Below are 20,111 nucleotides of genomic sequence, written 5' to 3'. Positions count from 1 at the left end.
AGTGTACTTTCGTGATAAGTTTTAGAATTTAATTGCAATTTTTTAAAATTTTGGGACTCAATTGTACTTCCCAAACAAGTTTTAGAACTTCCATCTCACTTAGCATTTCTTTCTTTCTTTCTTTCTTTCTTTTTTGATAATCTATAGGCATGAACACATAGATCCGTCTACTTGAAGGCCTATGGAAATTTTGCAAGTTCCCATAAATCAAGAATATTTTGCAAGTTCCCATAAATCATTTAAGTCCGAGCCTTTTAGCTTATATAGATGGCTCCAACCCAAAGTAATTTACACGTAGTTTATGGGATTTGAACAAATGAACTAAGCTAAAATTTCCCTACGCTTGAATCTCAATTACTCCAAAACTGGGTATTTATCATAATAACTCTTAAGTAGTTTTCTTATAGTAATGGAATCCGATATGTTGATAATTACAGAATGCAGTGGCATGAGAGAAGTACGTTTGGATGGGAATTATATGCTCCTTTTTTGTCTTCTAATCCAAAATGTTATGCGGACGTACTAACACAACGTCCGACCGTTCTAGCAAATGGGAATCTATTAAAAGGACAGAAAAATCACATTAAACGTTGTCGCCGATGGCCTACAAGACGTAACTATTAAAAGAAAATTCATCAAATATCTTATCTGGAGGAAAGAATTTTCCCATGGTGATAAAAACTGGCTACAGAATTCAATATTTGGGACCGTCGATCCTCAACAATACACCTGAAGTTTGTGCCTCGCCGCATTTGCAACCCTACATGTCTGATTGAGTTTCCCTTTTCTCAACGAGTCAGTTGGGATTCCAGCAAACCAAGATAAATCAATCTCCGACTAGAGCACCGTCCTCCTCCAAACTTAAAAGATTCCGAAATCGAGTCGATCTTGAAAAAGAAAAAGATTTATAGAAGAAAATGAGAGCCTTACATAGAACAAGACAATTAATTTGATTTGGCAATTAATGTCACGCTGCACCGTCTTAAGAATCACATGACTATTTAATTATGTTATCACGATCGCTATGAAAAGATAATGATTGCACTGATTGAATTTGATGGCTATTCACAATCGCTTTACTCTTATTAAAAAATGTAATCTAAGTGAGTGGGAAATCGCGATACTAATTAAAGGACCTAAGAACGAAAGAGAGAGAGAGAGGGAGGAAAAAGAAGGAAGAAAAGCAGCTTCCCCAGGGCCCATTGCTTGTCTCCTCAGTAATACCCATGAATGATGTGATTTTCATCTTTTTCTCCATTTGTGCTCTCTCTCTCTCTCCCTCTCTCTCTCTCTCTCTCGTCTCTCGCCTTCCATCTCTCTCCTTCCATTTTTTGGCCATAAAATTGCCCCAAAAGAATAAAACTTTCGGGTAATTAATCATGTCGTCGACCGAAATCCAGAGAAATATAGCCGAAGGATCATCTCGATCGGTCATTGACCAGCCGGCGCTGCCGGCGCCGGCACCGCTGAGCCGCTACGAGTCCCAGAAGCGACGCGACTGGAACACCTTCGGACAGTACCTGCGGAACCAGAAGCCGCCGGTCGCGCTCTCGCAGTGCAATTGCAACCATGTGCTCGAGTTCCTCCGCTACCTCGACCAGTTCGGGAAGACCAAGGTCCACCTGCATGGGTGCGTCTTCTTTGGGCAGCGCGAGCCACCCGCCCCTTGCACGTGCCCGCTGAGGCAGGCATGGGGCAGCCTCGACGCGCTGATCGGGCGGCTAAGGGCGGCCTACGAGGAGAACGGCGGGGCCCCGGAGAACAACCCGTTCGGGAACGGGGCTATCCGCGTGTACCTGAGGGAAGTGAAGGAGTGCCAGGCTAAGGCCAGAGGGATTCCATACAAGAAGAAGAAGAAGAGGAAGAATCAGATCAAGATGAGCGATGAAGCCAAGCAATCAAAACTTTCTTAGTGGCGGCAGCATCTCGGGCTTCAACTTCTCCATGGAAGGTAAATTAAATTTGCATTTGATTGCATAAACAGCTAATTTTCTTGATCCTTATTTTCCGACCGTTGCTTAGATTAAACATCAGTCAAGACTCAATCCTCACCTAACCCAAAGACCAATTTGACAGAAGCATCGACACTAGAAACAATCTCAACCATCAATTCGTTGCGAAATTATCACAACATAACGCAGATCTACCGATTAGAGACGGGAAAATACCTACCGGTTTGTCACTGTTTAGATAGCCCAAGGACTAACAAGTAGCGGTTGATCTTCAGCTATGGAGGTATCATCTTCCTTTCACTCGTAAAACCCTAGGCTGAAATCTCCCAAAACCCTAATCAAAGACTTTTCGCGACGGTTACGTTTTTAGTAGTACGTAGTTAGAGTGGAAAGGTTCAGGTGAGCTACTTTAACGACTGCAACACTAAATATTTGCACATATCATTAGAGAGAGAGGTATAAAGTCACTCACTCTCTCTTTCTCTCTCTCATATTATGAGAAGCACTGTTTAAGCTCCATAATTGTTTTAAGAAAAAAGAATTATAACTTCTTTTCGCAATGGGTTTTGTCACTTTTGTGATTCTGTGAGATTTTGTGTTCCCCATGGATGGCCATGAGAGATAAAATAGCTTGCGTGTTAATTATGAATTAGATATAGGAACATGGAAGGAATGTCGATTTTGTCGCTAGTATCTACAATTCGCATATAATATTTTCCCTAATCACTCAGCGACCATTTCTTCCTCAGATGTTGCTAACCAACATCAGAGTTCACGAACATGGTTTTTTTATATTCTTGTTGTGCCCACGGAATCACTCCTTGGCAATGTCAGAGAATCTGCTGCGTCTTGGGCAGCACATTAAAATATAAAAAATTACCAGGCCATGCATAGATTTTTGCATGGCAGTACGGTCGTTCTCTGTCATGAATTGTTTTCATATGTGTACTCGTACCTGTGCTAGTATTGTCTCGTACGAACGTCCTTTCTTCTGTTCTTTCTGTTGGTTGGACTGGACATCTTTGTTTCGAGTTGTCTTTGCTTTTGCATTTTCTTGGGGACACGCAGATTAGCGCAACACACGCAAATAATAATACATACGATGTCCATCGTAGAGTGATGCTAGGAAAATTGAATGAGTGCCAGGTTTGATATCTTTGTGGCCATTAAAAGTTCCAGAAGAACCCAGCGCATGACCATCAGAAAGATTAATAAACACTACGACTATTTTCTTCCATTTGTCCATTTGGGGGTTTCCACCGGATACATTACGAGCACAGTTTGGATACTCTTGGTTATGTACCAACATAGTCTTGTTCTCATTTGAATGTCCTTTTCCATAGTTGAGACTCATCTCCATCAACGTTATACTCTTTCAATGTCAACGAGGTCTAATAGGATATGCCAAGGAGCGTAGAAATATCTTTCGCATCCCTTACTGAAACTGAAGTCTTTAAACACTTGCCTCATCAATTTTCCCTCACAACTTCTAGTTATAGTTCAACCTTTAACCATCATGGCTGTATATATGGCTCGGATGCAGCAAATCACGTTCTTGTTGAACTATGAAATATATAGCTCAGTGTACTCTAAACTGTAGTTTTTAGAGTAAATGATGGCACATGCTACTTTGAGGGGTTGAGTCAAGTCCCCTTATACCTAGACCTAATCCAACCAGGATAGAGAGCAATAGTCAAGGCAAAAGAGCTCAAGCAAGGTGCGGCTCATTGAGTTCAGTGCTTTAAGCGAAGGAGATGTTACTCCCCAAATCAACAAATGGAAGAGGGCTTGTGATGGTATTCATAAGTCCATCCCTATAAATATTCTGACTTCAATACTTCTTTTGGAGATATGGCCTGTGTTGATCAAACCGATAGTTACAAAATCGTATCATGATAGGGAAGCAGCGCTAAAGCTCAATACCTTCATAATGGGGAGATCCAAGAGGAAGCCACAATTGTCTACATTGACACACATAGTTAGAACTACGTGCACTCGAAACATTGAGCTATAGGTAAACTAGATATATCATATACTCCTAGTCATGGAAATCCAATCTGGGATTTATTTTTACCCTCACTCCTCGCGCGTAAAACTACTAAAAGTCTTCGTTGTGAGCTCATCACCCTGGGCCCAACTCCCTCTTAATTCAAAGTATAGTACTCTTTTGCGATAATAAATTTCAACCCAAATTTCCAACCATCGCCGCTAGGTGCCAAATGTTTCTTCACCCGCTGTCTCTTCTTTGATTGCGAATCTCACTGGGCTGCTATGATGATTCATCGAATTATTTGTTGAAGTTATAGAGATGCTGTCCTTGTTGGAGTTAATGAGGTGCCGACACACGCAAGGCCTATCATATCGACAATATCAACGGCCACCCTTTACACATGGGAAGAGGGAGGGAGGGGGTTTGAATTTCCACATTCTCAGAAAGGTTGGGATGGGGATGATTTAACATTAGGTGTGGATTTCAACTGTCACAGCCTGTATGGAGGTAGGTAGGGTAAAAATCTGAGATCAAGAGTTAGAATAGAAATAGAGTAGGACAAAAAAAAAAAAAACTATATCAACATTTATACTAGTATAAAGCTGAATGCACAACCATTTATTCTAAAGGATTTAGTTGTTGGAGTACAATACGAAAAATGGGTAAAAGTGGTACAAAGAATTGAACTCAAGATCTAAAACCAACTTACAGTTTAATACTCAAGTGTTTACTCTAAAATCTCTAATATATAGAATCCAATACATATTTTACAGTCTTGCGAGAATCATAGTGATGCCCAATAAGAGTGACCTTCGATGGTTACACCCATCAACCAGTGCGAGCGGAGCGTCACCTGATGCATATGACTAGGGTCGTTTGCATGTATTCATAGAGTCGGTTGACCGAAGGTTTGAATACCCATGTCATATATAAGTTGAAACCAGTATCTTCGGTTTAAATTGGTTGTTAAGGATGAATTTGTAGCAGAATGTATCATTTTGAAGAGTACTAGAGATGACGTTGCCATTGAAAATATGTCTTGAACTTGGGCCCTTAAAAGGAAACCCAATGTAAGTAGGTTTATTACTTTGAATAGGATTCCTAGTTAGAGTTCAATTCTTGTCAAGATTTCCTATTTAAGTGGTTTCCTAGTTCAAATAGTATTTCCATATCAGATCTAATTCTTTCTATACAAGAAGTGGATCTTCTTCGTGAAGAGCATCCAAGAGGTTGTTTCTTCATAGATAACACCTTGAAACAATACAAGAATGTTTGAAGCTGTGAAAATCTTGTGGGTAAGATTTTGTTTAATTCCTTTCTGAGATTGAGATATTATTTTGTGAAAATTTGTGAGAGCTAAGCACTATAAGTTATTGGATGTAATTGGGGGTTAGGAGATACTAAGAGTACTTGATTGACTCGTTGTGTGGTAGTATCTCTGTTTTGCACTTGATCTATGATGGAATCCTATGCTGCTCTCCTCGTGGAATAAGTATCAACGCCTAAACCACATAAAACTAGTATCTAGTTTAATTTTTTCTTCTGTATATTATAAACTTCAAAATATATTGATGTTGTTGGTCTGACTTGCTATATTAAGTGCTATGCTGTCTGCAATCATATAGCAATAAAATTACAAGATCTAAGATGGATATCTTTCTGGGGTTTAACAAGAGTAGATGGAGTTTGGGGGTTGAGATAATGGCACCATAGGTCACTCTCCCGATGAGTATTAGCACTCTCACTGATATTGGCAGAACCATGTATACCTCACACGTCTTTGGGTTCTTCAATGGTCTTGTTAGTCTGTTTCTTTTGATTTGGTGCTGTTCGCACACTCTGTCTTCCTAACAAATTGGCATTCTGTTTGGCATCGTCATCACTTGACAAAATATTTGGTAATCTTGTCAGTTGCTTGTCTTGTTAGTTGCTGCGCATTTAAAAATTTGTATTGGAAGAGTAACTTTGATTAAGCAACTTCTATTAAAGTTCTTATAGAGGTGAGATATAGTATCTATAAGTAGATAGACTGGATCTCAATCTTATTTATTAGGGTGTTTTTAGGCTTTTGGGAAATGGCAAAGCCAACTGTTAACTATACGTAACTTATATGTTTGATAATATATTTTTAAAAGGATGTAACACCTTAAAATTGGTGCCATAATCCTCTAAAAGTTGCTATAGACTGCAGTAATCTTGAAGGTAACGCAGCAATGAGTTGTTAGCAAAAATCCCACAAAAGTTATAGCACCTCTTTTCATAGTGGAAGCTAAAAAAAAAAAAATCGTACCAGACAGATTCTAGGTGGGTACAATCACCTCCACTCAACTTCCAAAAGCTGCATAGTCGACCCAAATTGTTTTGTAGATTTTGAGCCTACTAAATTCTCTAAACAACAAATTTGACCATAGCGGAACTCAATGAACTCATAATATGATAGTGGTTCATTTTATGGACCCACACAAATTTTTTTAGATATTTTTCAAAAAAAAAAAAAAAAAAAAAAGAGAAAGGAATAAAAGGCTAATATGCGCATTTTAGGTACTATTGCCTAAATGTCTTACCTTTGCCTGCCGACAGTCTCTAATTCTCCTGCTTTCCTCTCTTTCTTACTCCTAACCGATACTAAACCCTTGTCTTAGGTTTTCATGGCATTGGCATTTCACTTTAGTACCATCTAAAGTCCCACGTAAAATGATGGGTAGAGATTTACTAAGTAATTCTTTGTAAGTTGAGAGACTCGCATCGAAGGTCACTACTTAAGTGCACTTCTTTGGAGGAAGGCCCTATACACTTGATTAATGTAAGAGTCTTCATATAGTATTTTGCCTTCGTAAGTGATCACAACCGGTGAGGCATCACATGATCAATTATGCACAGGTTAACTATATTCTTATTTCAGCATCACATGGTCATCCTCCTTGTAATAGTTAGTTTCACTTGTGGATTTCTTGTTCATCTCATTCATTGCCATATTAATTTAGGGAAAATTCCTAATTTAGTCCTAAATTTATTGTGCGGGTGTCAATTCAATCCTAAACTTTTAAATTTTTCCAATATAATCCTAAATTTTGGATGAAATTTCAGTGAATTTGTCCACATAGGACAGCCAACAACAGCTAGACACCGCATTAACAATTTCCTACGGAATGAGGCAGAAGAACTACATTGGCAAAATGAAAAAGTCTAGAGTTGAATTGGCATTGGCAAAATGAAAAAGTCTAGAGTTGAATTGGCATCCATATAGTAGGTTTGAAACCAATTGATAATTACCACGATTAATTCAACTTGTCCCGCTTTCATTTGATATATTAAAAACATTACAAAACAAAAACAAAAACAACGATCATAGCAACATGAGAATCTGGTATCATGTGATCTATGGTTACCACGAAGTGTAATTAAGTGGGACATTTCGTTCAATATTGACTGCCACGAATATTTTCAATTGTAGTAGAGAAGAGATGCATCCTTCCGGGAGAACAAACTTATCATTTGGCTAAAACTGCTTTGCTAGTAATTTGTCTGCCTATTCACCAGAGTTCAATAGATTTATTATTGTATCTACTGCTGATTTGTAACCCGTAAGTAATACCGTTAAGTTGTGGCACAGATAACTCAAACCTGGTAAGCTGCTGGATTGGACGGACGTCGAAGACCAGAACACTCTTGGACAGAGCATCTCGAGTTAGATATAGACTTTGATAATCCCTAGGAATGCTTAAATATATGTAAGCTTCTATTTATCGTGAAAATTGCATAGACATCATGCATGATCGTATAGAGCAACATATAACCCGACAACCTCTTTCTTTAAAGTAATTACTGTACTTATGTATTCATACAAGTATTTCCGGACTACGTAGTCGTCTTCTGTGTCCTGGAAGAAATAAGACCTGCAATAACTTCTCTCTCTTTCCTTCTCTTGTGTATGAATTTTCAAAGAGTTGGACAAGTGGTGATCGGTTCTCTCTCCTTAAGTGTAAACATTACATCAGTGACCTTTAGTCCTCCTCCACGAAAAGTAAGAGAGGAGATTTAGTCTGATTTATTGTGTATATGCAGGATTCTAGATCATTTTCGCATACCTGCCTTACTTTATATTCTGGAGCCTACTCTTCAAACCTAAAGAAGTAGAATAACTTTGAATGCTTCCCCCTCCCCCGGCGCGGGCCGGGGCAACCCCATGTGTCAATCTTTGATTGGCTGCTTAGCCCCATTGACTTGGGCTTTGTATATATATGCTCCACAAATATAAAGAAATAAAAGATTAGGCCAATGACAGTCAGGGGTGAGCACCGATTGATAGAATTATAAAATATTAAACCATACTTTTATCGAATAGCTTAAAATTTTTAATTAATAGTGGTCGAACAAAATCTCACATAATATCAAAACAAAATCTCACATAATAACAAAATGGGATGTCTTGAGTTTAAATCTTTCCAAGCCTCATTTGTCTCCCCAATTAAATATGTCCACAATTAGTACTAAATGAAAAGACTAGATTAAACATAAGGGGGAGTGATAGAATTATTAAATATTAAACCACGAATTCGTTTAAACTTTTAGAACAATTAGTAATAATCTCATAAAATATCACACCAAGTTCAGTTCAAATCGAGAAGCGAATTGAACTGCTCACTTAAGGTTAGTTCTAGGGAGAACCAATTTCGCTCCCAATTTCGCTTCTTGAGTTGAATTGATTTTGAAGTCTCTTTTAGAAAAGATACTTTTACACCAATCTAGAAATGAACTATAGTCTCCAATAGACAACAATATAACCACTTGACCAACAAACATTTTTGTAGTCATATGGTACAGCTTTTATATCTATTAAAGGATTTTTTTTTTTTTTTTTTTTGCCGAAAGCATAAAATGGGCCAATTCTGAAATAGTTTAGGCTCCAGCAATTCCAAAATCAACCGGTTTGGTTCTTGGCTTTAGGGATGCACTCATTTGTCACCAAGTTGAGGGTTCATATCCCAACTTTAGTGACTCTAGTTTTCTTTTTCTTTTTTTCATTTTATTATCTATCCATTTACTTTTCTCCTTAATTGAACATAAGATATCATATATTTATCTTTTGTATATTTTTTTCAACTAATCTATTATGCGTGAAATTCTACTTCGGTTCTTTTTATTTCCAATGAACATTCTTTATGATTTTATATTTTTTGGATTGTTCTTTGAAAATATTCCGATATAAATGATTCATTCTATCTTTCTAAATGTATTTATCATATGAAAATCAAGTTTAGGGTGAGAAATTGGAAATCTATGATGTCATTGTCGCACACTCAAAACTATAAGAGATGAGGATGACATGGCCATTCTTCCACACGAATGATACAGCCTCAAACATAACCAACATCATGATATCAATATATATATGCATTTCCAACCAAATATATTAGATAAACCAATAAGTTGATTACAACATCAAAATTTCTATAATCCACCAAAAAGAATATGTAGAACTATAACTCAGCCAATCCAACAAATTATCAACAACTATAAATACAATTCCCTTAAGCCATACTCAAAATAAAAATCTTAAAAGTTCCCCGTCAATAGCGCTCTCACCCTACTTGTCACTAACCAAGGAACCTTAAACATGAAAGAAAAGTGAAACGAGTGACCATAGCCTAGTGAGCAGATAGAAATAAGCAGATCAAGCAACCATTGTACATGTATACAAAGCAATAACATATTTTCATAATCGAAACTCAAGGTATAAAATACATACTGAATCATATATGATTTTTGTTTCTGATCAACAAAACTTTATACTAATAAAAAAAAACTCATTTAAACCATCATCATAATTCAAGTATCAATGGTTAAATCCATTAATTAATTTCTATAAAAAATACCATGTCAATGATCCATTTCATTGACTAATCTATTACTCGATATACTACCATGGTCATGACATAATGGCTTATGACAAGATGATCAAGATTCTTTCCTCAGTAAGGTCTCCACTTATAAAGTCGATAGCTTAGCTTAAAAGGATATCATAAACTAGTATCCATATTGACAACCCTTCACCAGGTTCACAAGCATATTGAGTATCAAATTACCATCCTTCAGTACTAGAATCTCAACTAGAAATCCATCACATAAACTAAACAAATAACTTTTTGCAGCATAGCTCATCCATCGTTTCTTAATCATTTCTCAAATCAATCATTCATAATTTGTGTGTGTGTGTGTGTGTGTGTGTGTGTGTGTGTGTATGTATGTATGCATGTTGTATGTATGCATGCATGCATGCATGTATGTATGTATGTATGTATGTATGTATGTATGTATGTATGTATGTATGTATGTATGTGTATTACTTCACAATACCTTACATAACATGGTTTCTAACCTTCGTAAATAACCAAGTAGTAATAATTGCTTGATCAGACATTTTTATGCAACAACAATAACATTTCATAATTCATACTATATCCATATTACTTTCGGAATTTACAAACTCCAAAAAGATATAGTACCATTCACATCAAAACGTCTACAACTAAACAACAAATGTTACAAATCAAATCCTATAGAATAAACAAGAAATAATGTTGAAATTGAGTAAGACGCAACCTCAACTATAAAATGACTATATTGCACCTAAACACTAATAAAAGGACTCCTACATACTAACAAATTGCACACTCAAAGCAATTATTTAAGCCGTTCGCAATGCGGAGCTTGCACACCTAAAATTTTGACTCTATCCAAACCGTTTCTTCTAAACGACTCCCATCAAACCGTGTGACTCCACAGCACCATAAACCATCATTTTCATGGAATTCCATAACTCAACGACTCAACAATCGGATTTCAAGGCTCAAATCTAACATAATTCAGAATTTTAACCCTAAATCTGAAAACTAATCCAATTGGAAGAACGAGTGGCGTGAACATTTACTGGGCATTGCAATACGTAGTTGAGTCAACTCAATGAGGCGTCCGCGGCATGTATGCGAAACGCCTCTTCTTCCTGCTTTCTTTCTTTCCTTTTCCTTCTTTCCCTTTTCTTTCTATGCACTTGAGAGCTCTCATTCTCTCTGTTTTATTCTGCCAAGTGTCCCTTTCCTCATTTTGTTGAATTTTCACCCCTTCTTTCTTTTTCTTTTTCTTTTTCTTTTTTTTCTCTAAAAAGGCATATCTCACCACCTCTTTGACATGGTCAAAAAATCCAAATATTACATTAAACCTCATTAAAAGAATTTCATCCTCGAAATGTGAACTTACCTTAACCATAAACAAATATGGCTATTTACATCTTGCCTCCTCCTCAAGTTCCCAAATGGCCTCTTTCTCGGTGTGGTTTTGCTATTGTATCTTCACATAAGAAATTGCTCACTGCTGCAATACTCAATCCTTTTAGTTAACGATGCAAATAGGCTTCTCATCATATGTCAAGTTCTCTCATAAACTTAATGGAGTAAAGTCTAGCAAATGTTCAAGATTTGGCACATATTTCTACTATAAGGAGACATGGAACACATTATGAACACCTGACGGTGCCAGTGGCAAAACTAATTTGTAAATGACTTCATCAATCTTCTCTAAGATCAATAGGTCCCATGTACCTTAGACTCAACTTTCCACGCATGTCAAAATTCATCATGCCCTTCATAGGAGAAACTTATAGGAATGTGTGATCCCCCATACTAAATTCCACCTTGTGTCTTTTAAGATTTGCATAACTATTTTGACAACTTTGAGCTGTTTTGAGGTGTTCTCAAGACAACTTGACTTTCTCTTTTGACTGCTAAATGAACTCGGGCCCAGTTAGTTTTTTCTCACCAGTTCATCCAATGAATAGGACTTTTGCATTTTCAACCATATAAATCTTCAAATGTGCCATCTTAATACTAGAATGATAGTTGTTGTTATAATTAAATTTTACCAAATGTAAACGTTCATCCTAAGAACCACTAAAGTCAATGACACTAAGAACCGCTAAAGTCAATGATGTGGGATCTCAACATATCCTCTAACGTTTGGATCGTTCTCTCTAACTATCTATTTGTTTATAGGTAAACAGTTATGCTCTAGTTTAATACCCAACACTTCATGTATTCTCCTCCAAAAGTTAGACACGGATCTAGGATTCCTGTCAAAAAGAATGCTTACTAGAACTTCATGAAGATTTACTATTTCATCAACATATCGTTTTGTCATCTTTTCCATTGAAAGGCCAAATCAATATGACAAAAAAATGAGCGGACTTAATCAATCGATTAATAATCACCCATATAGCATTCTCACCACTTGGCATCTCGGTAGATCAACTACAAAGTCCATGGTAATATGCTTCCACTTCCATTTTCGTATGTCTAGAAGATGCATCTATCCACCTGGTCTTTGATGCTCAATTTTCACTTACTGGCAAACTAGACATTAATCGACAAATTTCACTACATTCTTTTTCATGTTAACATACCAAAAGTTTTCTTTCAATTCTCTATACATTTGAGTGCTTCCCGAATGAAACAAGAATCTAGTATTGTGAGCTTCCTACAATATTTTCTTTTGCAGTTCTGGATCATCAAAAAATATAGACAACCATGAAACCTCAAATTCCCATCTACATGTAGATTGAAATCTACTTGTCCTCCAGCTTCCATGCCTTCTCTGACTTTCTACAAATGAAGATCTTCATCCTGTTTAACCTTAACTCTGTCAATCAACATTGGTTGTACTCAAAGATTAGCTAACCGAGAACCAAGCTAATGCACAAATGCCTCCAAGTCTAACTTTCTCATATCTTCAAGAATAGGTTTCTAAGAAGTAAGTAAAGTTGCCAAATTTCTAAAGGACTTATGACTCAAGGCATCCGCTACCACTTTAGCTTTACCTCGATAATAATTGATAGACAAGTCATAATATTTCAGAATTTCTAGCCATCTTCTTTGCCTCATGTTCAGTTTTTTTCTTTAATAAAAATATACTTTAAACTCTTGTGGTCAAAAGAAGACTTCACAAATTATCATTTCAAACTATTTTAAATTATGTCATTTTGAATTCCTCATAAACTAAAACGTATAACCTTTAACAAAAGAATTCTTTTTATAAGGAATTTTTTATAATCGACTAGTAAGCCATTTCCAGTTCTGCTTTATCATGCCATTTCAAAACCAAAGGGTAGTTTTTCTCATGTGATTTTAATTGTCTAGAAGTATAGGCAACAACTTTATTATCTTACATAAGAACACAATCAAAATCCTATTTAGAAGCGTCACAGTAGATTATGAAGCTGTCACTTATTGAAGGTAGAGTCAATATAGGAGCTAACACTAGCTATCTCTTCAATTCTTAGAAATTATCCTAACAATGATCTAATCATGTGAATTTAACTCCTTCTAAGTTAGACAAGTCAATGGACCGGCAATATATGAGAATCCCTCCAGAAATTGCCTGTAATAGCCCTCTTACCCAAGAAAACTTCTCAATCCAACCAAACCATTGCTTTAAAACGACTCCCATCAAACGCCACGGCTCTACAACACCATAAATCACCATTTTCATGAAATTCCATAATTCAACAACTCAAAAATATCAAATGTAAACCCTAAACCTGAAAACTAATATGATGGGAAGAATAAAGGGCGCGAGCACTTATCAAGTATTGTGATACGTAGTTGAATCGGTTCCGCGAATTGTCTTTAGCGCATACGCAAAACCCCTCTTTTTCCTTTGTTTCCTTTTCCTTGTTTCCCTTCTATTTCGGCCCATGCGAGAGCTCTCGGTCTCTCTGATTTATTCTGCCGAGCATACATTTCCTCATTTTGTTGACTTTTCACCACCCCCCTTTTAATTATTTTTTTTTTTTTAAAAGGTGGGTCTCACCACCTCTTTTGGCCTAGTCAAAGAAAAATCCAATTATTACAATTATTGTCAAATGTTGCATTTAACCCATAATCCCTATCTTTTCTAATCTGCATTTGATCAGTGCGGTAAATCGAGAAGTGGTCCTCTGCAACACTTTTATTTTTCATATCCCACTGATATCACCATTCACTTATGCTTAAAAATACACATTTTATTTAGTCAATAAGGTTCTTACTTTTGTAGGATTGACTTTTATTTATTGAATTGATGTTTTTTTTTTATTAAATTAGTTCACTTTATCAGACTAAGGTAGAAAGAAATAAGTCCGACGATGAAATATTAGTTTTTATCGATCGAATTTTTGGTGAAAAGTTAATTTTCTTTAAAAAGTTGTTCAATTGATTATCTTATTGATTCATAAAAGATTCTTCTTATGCGGCATTTTTTCTTATCTAATTGTATTTATAATCATTCATTTCTAGTGCAATTAAATCAATGTATACGTATTCTAAATCAATGTATATGTAAACCAAGTAATGTATGCGTGATTATCAATGAGCAACAGAAAGAATCTAACAAAAGTATAATAGAAAATGGAAAGAAAACAAAAGATCGAAAACATACTGAAATAATGTGAGAGTGATGCAATGCGTCCTCAATGATTTACGATGGATGGAGGATGGAAGATGAAAGAGAGAATTTGGAGACAAAACCAAACATAAATGCTTGTAAAGTTTTTTCTTTGCCAGATAATTTGGTAATTAGTTGCTATCTTCTCGACTCTGTTTGTTTTGCATAAAACGAATTATTTGACAAATATTTTCCTAAAAGTAATTGCTTATATCACTTGAAGTAATTATTCAATAAAAATATTCTTATTATCAACAACAATTTAAGTCTAGACATTTTCGTGGTCAATGAAAATATTTTTTGTTCATATTTTTTTTAATGCATTACAATAGATCACTTGTTTGAAAAATTTTATTCAAATCACTCATTTTCCATGAAATGAACGCACCTTAAAAAAGAGATCTCGATGTGTGAAGATTATTGTTGCCTCTAAATCAGTAAATGAAAAGAGGGTTTTGATCTTAGATATTAAGAACAGTGAACTAAATTGCTGCGTGTACGGAGAAAAGCCTATTCTTTTTTAGGAACTAATTTGACTTCTATAAATGACTAACTTTGCTAGATAATCAAATTCAAAAGTTTTAACTAATAGATGAATGAGGACTAGTAATATATAAGGAGCATATAAACCTCAATGCAGGATACTTTAACACTCCCTCTCATGAATAACTAAATCAGGAACAACACGTGGAATTTAATTAATGAGAGACTTCACATGCGAAATAAACTATGGCAGAACCTATTTTTAATATCATGTTAATAAATATAAACCAAAATCTTAAGTTGATAATAGAGGAGACCACAATATATATATATATATATATATAAAGAGTGTATAAACTTCAAAGTACTATACTTTAACAAATTTATTGAACTGATATTGGAAGGGAAAAGGCAACCTCATATTGCTTATGAGAGGTCATCGATAGAATATCTCCATATATTCAAATTCCTTAATATGGATCACCGCCATCTCGTGCACATTTAATACGAGAGACTGCACAAGTAAAAAATGGAGAAGAGCAAACCCAATAACCAAAACAAAATGACATTTTGTTGGTTCAAAAATTTATTTTCCAATGTAGGATTAGTTGATAAAAAGACATCAAGATACAATCAAGTCATCAATCATCTTAGCAACATTATGTAAAGGAAGAATTTGATCGAGCAAAATCATAAGTGAAATGATTAATTGCAATGAAAGCAATTTGACACGAGAAGAATGAGAAAAAGAAAAGTTCGGAAACTATTTCGAACTCAGTACTTTATATGTTATTTACATAGGTCCTCCCAAATCGGCCCGTCTGTCTCGGCAAACTTAATCGGAGAAAAGTTTCGTCCGGGGAACTGGAACTACACGCACAGATCCTCGAAAGGAAATCGACCAATTGCAAGATTTTATTCTCTGAAAAGTAACGAAGCTGAAAGGTGGAGGATAGTGACCCTTTACCGCCCCGACGGATCCAAAGTGAGGGGCGCCGTCTGAGTGGCTGCCTGCCTTTAATATTCCATACTTCTCCCCTCTACGTGCTTCCTCCATTGTGCACCACAAAAAGAATTTATAAAAAAAGTAATATCTTTGATTTTTCCTTCATTTATTAATTGGGGCGTGGGTCCAACAGCCAGCAACTGTATAGATCGATTTAAATGAAAAAGTTTCGTGTTCTAAAATAATTGGTTAGTGGGCAAACGTGGGGCACCCAAAATTTGGGAGAATATCATACAAAATTAAAAAGAATAAAAAAATTATTTTATTTTATTTTATTTAAATTGTGCATTAAAATAAATCTGGTTTATGTAATCGATGCCAACTATTTATGATAGTGAGGTTCTACCACACTCATTTTGTAGAAGAGAATGGTCCAAAATATATAGACAATGAACATAAGATCAATCATAATAATTAATTCTATCTTAATTAACTTACCCTCCATGTTCTTTATTGGTCTATGAAAAATAAAAGGACATTTTTTTAGTGCTTTTTGTTCTTTTATGGCTCATGCGATTTGATTTTTGGCAGTAGAATATCTGAAATTTTTATTTGCATATTGTTTATCGAATTCAAATTTTCAAATTTCTTTCCTTTCTTTTGAAGTAAATGAAAATAAGCATGATGCAGGAGATGGATTGCACTGCCCCCACTGCTCTGCTGACACTACATGGGATTCATATCTGAGTTGTTTGCCTTTTCTGTCGGCCCCAAAGGTAGGAAATGATCACTCCAAATGAGTTTGATTCAAAAATTCATAAGAAAAAATAAAACCTAGATACTCCCACTATATATCAATTCGTCATCATCAAGAGATATATACATTAAAATTCTCTATTTTTCTTCGATCGAATTAAAATACACTCGTGTCAACATTCATAATCAATAGATCATATTGAACGATAACATCACGATCAAGAAGATTCGCCCTTGAAGATTTGGCAATTTATTTCCCCCAAGGTTAAAAGGTCAAACTTTACTATGATTTAATTATTCCCTTGTGGCGCAAGATGCTGTGCATATTGGCACTATGTAATCATCTCTCCCAAGGAACGAAATGCTTTAAAAGACATGCCCACTTGATAGTGCAAAGCTACATTGTGCATTATTCTATGGGGGTGGGATAAAGGAATGTGGGGACTCCTAGAGCTCCTATTCCCCCATCCACTTTCAAAGCCGCTTTGATAATCTAAACTAAATTAATTAATAATTAAGACACCCCTTTTCGATATTAATAAAGAAATTAAGAATTAAAAAGGAGAATCCTTCCCACATTAATTTATAGGAGGGAATTTCTACTATAGTTGAGGGATCTTGAAACAGATGATGGACTCGCAATGATTTGATGGAGCGACGAGACCCCCACTCCATGTGATCCTATAAAATCACTTGAATGATTGAATAAAAAAAAAATTAAAAACACGCAATATCCCCACGCATAATATTATTTGATAATTAATAAAGAAATTCACGGCAACACCCTTCAATTTCATCTTTAGATTTTTGGCCTGTAAATTAGCATGAATTAGATCACTATTTATGTAATTTTCAGTCCGCTTCATGAATTTTTTTTTTCTATATTTTTTTTCTTGACAAACTTGTGTAGATTTGGTGGTCACTGATGTTACGCTAAGGCTGAATTCGTGGGGCTGAGATGTGAATCGCGTCACCGACGATGCACGGGCGAACGTGCACCCGGAAGTATGCTATCATTTTCCACGCTCATGAAATCATGGGCAAAAAAAAAAAAAAAGTTTGATATGAAGTTTTTACAACACCCAAAATGCGACGGTGTAATGATCACATCACAATCACCTTTCCAAATTTTATATTCATACAGATTGAATCAAATCACAATCTCTCTTACCCTCAACTCAAGCACAAGACTTTCAACTTGATATCTCAACACAGCAAAATTACATTTCTTATGTATGAAGCTCCTAATGGGAATTACCAAAAAAAAAAACCGATGTTGTCCAAACAGAGATTGTCATTTTGATGAGATCGATTACGGCCATGACTTTCTACTAGCATCATCACAAATCAATTCAACTTATGATGAAAAAGATTGAACTATCTCATGTTCTTCTTTATCTTTTCTCTGCCCATATGTACCGAGAGAAAGGAAAGGGGGGTTGGGGGTGGAGGGGTAGAAGGAGTTTCTAACCCTAGTAAGATGAACCGGAAACCATGACATGATCCAATCCGACCGATTATGCATCGCTCAACCCCTCGGAAATGCTCTCTAAGTGAGGCCTCCATACGGCAGCACGGCCTCGCCTGCGATCCCTTTGCGTCGACAGCTTCTCCGATAGTATTTCGCTCAAGTACCGATCGGAGATGAGGAGGTTCGCTGTCATAGCGATGGCGGACTTCGCGTCGCTGCCCTCGGACTCTCTCTTCTTGATCTTCCTGCTTGAAGATCTCGACCGGGTTTTCTCGGGCATGGAGGGGACTGGCATGAGGAAATAAATCTTCCCCCTCTGGAGCTCCGCGTCAGGCGGCACGATGACTATCTTCGGGACGACCCCGTTTTCCGATGGTGATGACGAGGGCTTCTTAAGGACGTGCTTGGGGTGCAGCTTCATGATCTCGCCTGCGCGGACCGTGCCGCTGATCTCCTCGACGCGGCCATTGGTGTGCACGATTCGGATCACATCCAGAGCTCCACATGGTAGAATGCAAGAGATGCAACACCTTAGGGTGTTCTTCATGACTCTCCTGGCTTTCTCTTCTCTCTCCTTTCAATGTAACTAAACTCTAATTTCATTCTCCTTCTCTATCCGTGTCCTCATATTGGAAAGAGAAAGGAGAACTTTTGGGAGGAGGGGGGTGTGGGAGTTCGGTGGTCAGACGGAAAATGAACAGATATGAAAGAGAAAGAGGTTTTAGAGAGAAGGGTCTTTCTATTTTCTCCTATCTCAATGAGATGAGTAGGAATCGATTACCAAAAATAATGTGTTCATATATATGTTATGAGTAATGTATAGCGAATGACGTTGTATTGCGGCCTTTTCCAGTCCCCTTTTTTCTGCTTTTTTGAGGGGGGGAATTCTTTTGGTTCTTGACTTTTTCATTGGGATGAAATTCATGGCATGAATAATTGCACCTTACTCTGTACTTTACCTTTTGGATTGATCATTTTTAGGGCCCTCGTCCTCTTCCGCTTCACTAACTCCAATAATTTCATGGGTGTTTGGGGATTGAAGGGGGTGTGGGCTTCCCATTGGGGACACATGTTGAAACATGATTGGAACTGCCAAGTGAGCTCAAACAAATCCCATTCTTGCAATTGAAGAGAGAGAGTTTTTGGGGGTGATGGGATGGAAGGGGATGGGGAATAGGGTGGAGAGAAATCTTCTTTTGAGAGAGTTGGGTTTGTGAGCTTTCAATATCCCCAAGCAAGATCATGTGGCCTTGTGGCTTTCATTGGAAAGTGAGGTGTTGATGGATCTCACTTCACCTTATCTCAAGTGATTTTCCCTTTTCTTATCATCATTTTTTTTCCTTGCTAGGGTTTTCGTTTTCAAGTGTTTGACCTCAGTGAAGGTGATAACCATTACTAAGTGGGAATCTCACCCAGGAGATTCAGATCATAATTTAGGTGCGCTTCTTGAGTCTCACTTTCAAAAACAGTAGTTTAATGGACTCTCTCTCCCTCTCTCTCTCTCTCTCTCTCTCTCTCTCTCTCTCCCCTCTCCCTCTGGCAGTATTCAAAATTGAGATCATTTCACACGGAAAGATGTTCCACCTAATCTACTCGTTTCTACTATGATTGACTGATGTCACATAATTGCCATCTGTTAGCGGGCCCAATCTAGAGAGAGAGAGAAGCAATAGTGCAACGAAATTTCGCAAATTAGCTAGATAGGTTTGAATCTTGTAGCTTTATTGTGCACAGATAGGATTTAACATTTTCTAAGCTTGAAAATATCGTGATTTGTAAAGACTTTAAGCAGAACACATGGCATGTATCCAAGTCCACATTCAAATGGAACTTTACATAAACTATTTTATACAAAGTGAAAATAAATAAACAAATCCTTGATTTGCAATGTTTATTTAGGGTTTTCTTTAAGTACCATCAAGCGAGTGGGCCCTCCCCATTCAAGGCTACAGATACAAAGGTTGGTGGGCATCATGTGTGAGGTATGGCCCGGAGGGTCCATTGATAGTAAGTTGACATTGATTTGGCCCCTCTGTGTGT

The 20,111-nt window shown here is 36.6% G+C and overlaps 2 protein-coding genes across 2 annotated transcripts; one reads left to right on the top strand and one right to left on the bottom strand.

Annotated features, from left to right (window-relative positions):
* Positions 1 to 1,157: 1,157 nt before the first annotated feature.
* Positions 1,158 to 7,897, top strand: LOC104440899 (protein LIGHT-DEPENDENT SHORT HYPOCOTYLS 10). The gene is made up of 2 exons (XM_010053888.3): positions 1,158 to 1,951; positions 7,556 to 7,897. Exon 1 carries the CDS (start codon positions 1,380 to 1,382, stop codon positions 1,911 to 1,913), a length of 534 nt encoding a protein of 177 aa, XP_010052190.1. The 5' UTR covers positions 1,158 to 1,379; the 3' UTR covers positions 1,914 to 1,951; positions 7,556 to 7,897.
* A 9,791-nt stretch (positions 7,898 to 17,688) lies between these two features.
* On the bottom strand, positions 17,689 to 19,303 carry LOC104440898. Its single transcript, XM_010053887.3, has one exon. The coding sequence runs from the start codon at positions 18,616 to 18,618 to the stop codon at positions 18,118 to 18,120; it is 501 nt and encodes a 166-aa protein (XP_010052189.1). The 5' UTR covers positions 18,619 to 19,303; the 3' UTR covers positions 17,689 to 18,117.
* Positions 19,304 to 20,111: the final 808 nt, after the last annotated feature.

The sequence above is a fragment of the Eucalyptus grandis genome, chromosome 4 (assembly GCF_016545825.1).
Source record: "Eucalyptus grandis isolate ANBG69807.140 chromosome 4, ASM1654582v1, whole genome shotgun sequence".
NCBI lineage: Eukaryota > Viridiplantae > Streptophyta > Magnoliopsida > Myrtales > Myrtaceae > Eucalyptus > Eucalyptus grandis.
Note: the sequence above shows the minus strand (reverse complement) of the source record. Positions and strands in the feature narration are given on the sequence as shown.

Excerpts from the sequence above, each read along its gene's own strand:
- LOC104440899 (XM_010053888.3), top strand. The coding sequence starts at position 1,380 with ATGTCGTCGACCGAAATCCAGAGAAATATAGCCGAAGGATCATCTCGA.
- LOC104440898 (XM_010053887.3), bottom strand. The coding sequence starts at position 18,618 with ATGAAGAACACCCTAAGGTGTTGCATCTCTTGCATTCTACCATGTGGA.